This window comes from Limulus polyphemus, unplaced genomic scaffold (assembly GCF_000517525.1).
Source record: "Limulus polyphemus unplaced genomic scaffold, Limulus_polyphemus-2.1.2 Scaffold8877, whole genome shotgun sequence".
In the NCBI taxonomy this organism is placed as follows: Eukaryota; Metazoa; Arthropoda; class Merostomata; order Xiphosura; family Limulidae; genus Limulus; species Limulus polyphemus.
Genome location: NW_013674487.1, coordinates 20,912 through 27,763, shown reverse-complemented (window position 1 = coordinate 27,763; position 6,852 = coordinate 20,912). Strand labels below are relative to the sequence as shown.

Genomic DNA, 6,852 nt, shown 5'->3' with positions numbered 1-6,852 from the left:
TGCCATTGTGTAGGAAAAACTGTGCAGTTGGGTTGTTTAAACCAGTGGCTCTCAAACAATGGAGCATGTCTCCCCAAAGAGATGAGGAAGTGAGAAGTTAGTTCTGTTGTTTAAACCAGTTGCTCTCAAACAATGGAGCATGTCTCCCCAAAGAGATGAGGAAGTGAGCCAGGGTACATGGCAGCTGAGTCAATTATTTTTTAAACAAAAGAGATTTAAAAAAAAAAAGATAGAAAACAACCCAAAGAAAAACCTCTAAAATCACATTTCTTAACACGTGATATCCCTTGGCAACAATGGCATATCTGGCTTATACTGCACAGTTTTTCCCACACAATGGCATATCTGACTTATACTGCAGTTTTTCCTACATAATGGCATATCTGACTTATGAACTAACTTCTCACTTCCTCATCTCTTTAAGTTAGTTCTGTTGTTTAAACCAGTGGCTCTCAAACAATGGAGCATGTCTCCCCGAAAAGCATATAACCAGTTTGGTAAGTAAAAGTTCAGTCAGTTCTTATTACACTTCGATTTGTGTAAAGTGTTAACTCTGTTTGCCAGGAAATGTAAAACTGTTGATCTTCCGAGCCAGGTGAGATTTTAGTTTGAAACTGCCATAATGCCGAGTTGCAGAATTTGTTGTTGCTGTTTATTAATTCATCATCTATATACCTCGCACTGCTGGTGAAAGATATGGTTTTTCAGATCCTACATCTAATGTTCATCAATGCACTTAGAACATAATTTTTTTCCTAGAATACAATAAAAGCTGATGAATGATATCATCATATCAAAAACTTGAATTAACCTTTAGCCCAAGTATCTCTATAAAGTGACTCAAACCATATGGCCAGCTTCTTTGCAAAAATGTTACTTTTTTATCAGTAATTGTGTATTTTCTACTTGATAAAGGAATTAGTCATTATAATGATGTTATGTAGAACTTTGGATCCTTTTGAAGTATTTGTATATGTGCAGCTTCTTTTTTCTGAGAATAATCTTTCATAATAGTAGCTGTCGAAGGTCACAAATGTTTGTATTATTTTTCAATGAATAAGTCGGCAGATACTCTGGGAAGTTTTTGTGTTTTTATCCTTTTGCAATTTTTCTATGTATGTAGTCCAAAACACAAATCGTTTTTCTGTTGTTGTTGCCATTAAGCTATAAAATAAAATGTGGAACAATTTTCCACAAATATGAGTAAATCATATTTGGGAGTAGAAAATATGATTGAACTATGAACTAACACTAAGTATTAACCAACAATTTGAAAGAAAAAACAGTTGAACTCAAGAAGAAAGCTCTTTTTTTTTCTTCTTGTTGTTGCCCATTTATGAATTTTGAAAGTAAAATTTGCTTGGAAGGCTTAAAAACTATAATACATTGTAAATAACTTGATTACCTTTTCTTTTATTAAAAAATAAATAATTTAATAAGCAAATTAGATTATGAGACTTGTCATAAAACTTCAAAATTATTTTGTTCATAAGCATAAGTGATCAAGAAATGTTAAAACTAGTTGAACATTTTAGGAAATAAGAATATTAAGAAAAATGAAAACTGAAAACTATGACTACCATAACTTTACTGAAAGCTCATACAACTATTTATTGCTATTTGTAAAAAAAAAAACAAAAAACTTTAATGTCTCAGGCTTGAAGTTTTTCAAAAAATATTATATTCACCATTGATAAAATATTGCATTTAGATGGCCACCTTTTGAACAGAAGCTATAAGCAATGAGTATTTAAAGAATGTTGATATTGCTTAAGTTAGAAGAATGAAATAGTTCTGTGTTCTATTCCCTTCGTTAATAATTTTTCAATGAAAGGATATATATGTAGTTGATTTTAATTTTTCTCATCTAATGATATTGTTTTCATAGTAGCGAAGGAGGAGGGAAAATGAAAGGTCAGAAACGAAACAATCTTCATATTTCCTCAAGATATAATAAAGAAGAACAAGAAGAGGTGAGAGTTCTGTGTTTATTTATGTTTTAATGATGCTCCTAATTATCGGCCAGCCATGCCAAACTGTGTATCCAAGGGTCCATGATTTGCATCCATCCGTCACTCTTTGCACTTTTGGGTTATGGATGCATTATGAGATTAACAGCAAAATCCCACTTAACTGTTAGAGTGGCCCGACAGTTGATGGTAGATGTGGATATACTTTTAGTCTATCAGTTCCAAATTAAGGGTGGTTAGTGCAGAATAGCCCATGTGTGGTTTTGGGCAAATATATGAAACATACAAAGTAATTGCATAGTTTAAATTTATCTAAAAGATTGAATATAAAATTATTTATTGAACTTTTTGTATCCCAAATAAAAATTTTGCTATTTGAATTCATTTCTTGCCATCCAGTATCTTGATTTTGTGTAGTTGGGTGTTTTATACTTTTCCCGAATTAAAATAATTGAAAATGTTTAAATTTATTCTTAAGATTGTGTTCATGTAGGATTACTTGTAAAATGTTTGTTCTTATATTTCAGGTAATAGAAAATCAATATCTCCCAAACATAGTGCTTCCCATTTCAACATTACCTAAATTCAACTTTGCCACATCAACTCCTGTTCCAAATACCACAGTTAGTGGACCTGTCACCAGTGGAAGCCCTGGATTTATATTTTTAGCACCAATACAATACAGTGTTCCATCAACACTGTCAGGTGCACATTCTTCTCAAGAAGTGAGTTTGTTTTAACAGTACAGTTAAGATTTACATATTTTATTGTGTAGTGAAATACAAGTTAGACCAATATCCTATCATTACAATCCAAATGTGGATTCATGTGGAGTCTTTACCAGTATCTAAAGAATGCTTTTGGGAACCAGTAAGATATGCTGAATGTTGGAACAGTAAGGTATTCAATCAAGGTGTATGAAAATAAAGTTCTGATCACAGTTAAAGTAAACCAGTTCTACCATCATTTAAAACAACTAAATTTGATACAATTTAAATTAATAAGGCCTCTAAGCATGAACAAGCAGGAAATAATGGTGATTGCAGTCATTACTACCAACATTTTATCAGTGGCTTTGGAAATGACAAGATATTTTGTTTTTGAAATAGGCCATGATTAGTTTTTAAGAATATCTTGATATCTAAACAAGCTGCAACTTGCAAAACATTTGCAGTAGTTTTCATGCCCTCTGCTTCAATTTTCCTTATTCTGTCGTTTTCATACACAGCATTTAAGCTATGCTTTCTTGCATCATGTATACCATACTCATTGCATTAAAAATTTTGACCAAGCAAAAAACAGGTAAGTTGATTCTCAGTGAAAAAGCCAGTGTGCAATCTGGACTTCTTGGACAAGGCCTTTCTGACAATATGGGATATATATATATATATATGTGTGTGTGTGTATTGAAATGAAAATTTTTGTCATTTCATCAACAGGACAAAAAATTCACATTCAGTTCACCTGTGATTCTGGACAACAGTACCACCACTCCAGAAAGTCCATCCAAGAAGCAGAAAGGTAATATTTGATTTTTTAAGGTAAACAAAATTTCTAAGTGTGAGATACATAGTTGTTATCCATAAACCTTAGTAAATGGAATTGTTTTGCTCTGTTTCTCCTTTCAATACTTTTTGCCTATAGTTTTGATTTCCACTGCTAATTTTAAAAATGGTTCAATGGAAAAAGATGGATACAGCATAAGTAACGTGCTCGTTCCAGATTTCTGAGAACAAAGAAATATCTGGTAAAGTTAGGGTAACAGTGCACAATTCTCAAAAACTCAAGGGGTTTAACTTTGTTTTTTTAAAAGTTTCTACTTCAGGTTTTTCAGTGAAATACGTTCTCTGCCCAATGCTTTGACCAAACTAGATTTGAGGGTCTTGGGCTCATTTCCCATATGTACTTGCTCGCCTTGTATTTGTTATTACAAAGCTACTGAGACTATATGCCACTGTCATTAAATTTTAGCTACTAACTAGAGAGAGAAGGCAAATGGCTGGCAGCAACCACTGCCAACATTCTGGCTAATAAAATATTAAATGTAAATTTACTGTTTCTTAGCATTGTCTTGCGTGTCTATTTTATAATTGTGTTACTATATTCTTTAATTTTGTATAAGCAGGCATGGATTTAAGGGTGGGATCCAGAAAGTCTGGACCCCAAACCCAGATTATACATTTTATTTTATAAATTAATAACTATTCTTTAATGTTACATAAGCTGGTGCAGATCTGGTGAGTAGGGAGTCTAAACCCTCCTCCCTTTTGTAAGAACTTATTTGTCAATAGTAATAATGTATATACATATATAATGTATAATAATTGAAATGTGACTGTACTTTACAAAAATACTACCCCACTAAAACATAGCCAAGACAGGTCACTTTGCAAAGACTAAAGGTTAGTTATATATTATTGGATACGGTAACACGAGCACACATGCTCCACGTCACTGTAACTTCTGTATTGTTAACCAGGCACAGTAGTGAAAAAAAATAAAATGAAGTATTTTTGTTGTTTTTTTAAATTTGATAATTATCCGGAGATTATAAAGATTTCACATGTGAAATTTGAAAGTGTTATAATGTATTAAAGTATTTTTAATCTTAAAATCAAAATTGCTTTGCATGTTCGATAGTCAACATTCTGAAAGAAAAAGGTTTACGAAGAAATCTTAATACTTAATTTAAAAAACTTGATATTTTGTGTAGAAAACCTTGTAATGTTTATCAATAACCTGCAAGATTTTGTAATGATGTTCATACATTATCAAAAAGCATAGTATAATTACTCGTGTGGATACTTTCCTGGTTACGAGCTGGGTGGATTCCACTCAGCCCATAATGGAAGGGTTGTTTAAGCAGGTGCATATTTTGGAAGGACTTAATAAAAGTACAATATTTGGAGAAGGTTTTGTTATCATCAGGTACAACAGAGAAAATGTTTTATACATAAATGATGACCTTCAGGAAAGGTCTATGATATGAAATTAGTTCCATGTTACAATAATGCAGTGGTGGAAAATGTTATAAATACAGTACACACTTGTTTTTCTCTTATACTTAGGGGACTTGAACTAATTGATTAACCCTTTTACTACAAATAGGTCACAAGTTATTAGAGAGTTACATTCCAAATTACCATTTTTTTTATCATCAAGAACTATTGAAATTGCAATTTTTCAGCTAACACTTCTTGACTTCCTTGAAGAATCTTTGGTTTTAAATTATATTCCTTGTTATAATATTTTTCTTTTGCTCCCCTTCAGAGTTTTTGTATTTTAAATTCACAGTGAGTGTGCTATGATTATATGAATAGCCCCAAAGTAGAAAGTTCAGCTCTTGGAAAATTTCTTATTTTTGTTTGTTTACTTCTTTTGTAGCAGTACATGACTTCAGTTGTCCAACAGTGCCATCAAGCTCTGGCATCTCATTTACTTCTATAGTGTCAGTAGAATCTTCTGAAGGCTTCAAGAAGTCTCAGTCAGACAGTACTGCAGGTTCTGGAATAAAACCAGCCAGCGATCTCATTGTGGGAGGTAGCGTGATGGATGTACTAGTGAAAACTAAAACCAGCATTCCAGCTGATAAGCCTGTCATTGATCTCACTGTTGAAAGTACTTCAGTGAACATTGAAGAAAAGTGTAAACAAGTACATGCCAATATTTCACCATCTAGCACTAGTAGGCAAGCTAGTGACAAACTACAGGCTGAAAACCCATTGCAAGGTACATTTCTGCAATAATTTTGGAGAGAAAAAAATCAGTTTTGATATCAGGAAAAAATATACACAGCAGGTGTTTTAAATTTGTTTGAAGTTGCACGAGAATAATGTTTATTTATAAATTATTCCTAAAATATGACCTTGTTCTTTTTGTAAGTTTAATGAGTATAATTTTGTCTCTAGTGTGATGTACACGCTATTATAACAATGAAACACTGGACTATCAATGATCATTCTTTTACCTGATGTTAAATATATGCTGATATTTATAGTTTGCTGAACATTATTCCTTTTTTGTGTTGTGAATGTTGGTATAGGAAACATAAAAACACTAGAGTACTTAAAATCTTTCTATACTTTGTTTTATTTTCAGTTTTTCCAAAGTTAATTAATTTAATTAATCTGAATGATTATCTAAAGACCACAGAAAAATACTTGAAAATATTTATAGGCAAGTGATATTCAGAGGTATTTATTGTTTGATGAAAATCAAAAATTTTCAATGTTTATAGTTTCATAATATGATTGTATAAGAAGGAAAGTGTGGTCAGTTCTTTAGCCAGATGGCTTCAGTTATATTTTATATCATTTCTAATATGATTGTTTACATTTAGAAAAACAAGGATTTGGAGAGAAATTTAAACCAGACCCAGGATCTTGGGAGTGTTCAGTGTGCATGCTAAGAAACAAGTCAGAAGATTTAAAATGTGTAGCCTGTGAAAATCCAAAGCTTGGGGCAGGATCTTTAACCCAAAATTCAGGTGAGGGAAGACTTGATTAGCTGCTAATCTCATGTATGTAGATGTTGAATGTAATCTAGGTTTTTGACTCTCTTACAATAGGTAGGTCGAAGTGCGCATGTCACAACCTTTTACAGAATTACTTTCAAAATTTAAACTGTTATCAATGTATAGGAATAAACTTGGCACCAAAATGTAGTTAGTAAATCAAGTATTAATATTATATAATATTTAAGTTCTTAATTTTATAAGGAATCTTTTATAAAAATCTCAATCTACCCAAGTATGAGAATTGACATCTGTTCTCTTGGTACTCCCCCTTCTCTAATTTATACGCAAGTACTAAATTTTTAGTTTTTATGTGTATTTTTTATTTAGTGTTGTAAAGCTACTAAAATGTAAAAATTAGAATATTAT

General features: G+C 31.8%; 1 protein-coding gene across 5 annotated transcripts in view; it reads left to right on the top strand.

The window, feature by feature from the left end:
• The window catches only part of LOC106475617 (nuclear pore complex protein Nup153-like), a 27,790-nt gene that overhangs the window by 1,385 nt on the left and 19,553 nt on the right, over window positions 1–6,852 (top strand). For 2 of the 5 annotated variants that reach the window (XM_022379685.1, XM_022379682.1), the window contains exons 2-6: window positions 1,889–1,973; window positions 2,498–2,695; window positions 3,410–3,491; window positions 5,355–5,699; window positions 6,310–6,456. In XM_022379685.1, coding sequence (XP_022235393.1) covers window positions 1,908–1,973; window positions 2,498–2,695; window positions 3,410–3,491; window positions 5,355–5,699; window positions 6,310–6,456 — 838 coding nt within the window. In that variant the 5' untranslated portion in view covers window positions 1,889–1,907. The remainder of the gene's footprint in view (window positions 1–1,888; window positions 1,974–2,497; window positions 2,696–3,409; window positions 3,492–5,354; window positions 5,700–6,309; window positions 6,457–6,852) is intronic. The other 3 variants (XM_013936294.1, XM_013936293.1, XM_022379684.1) reach the window with 3 other exon arrangements.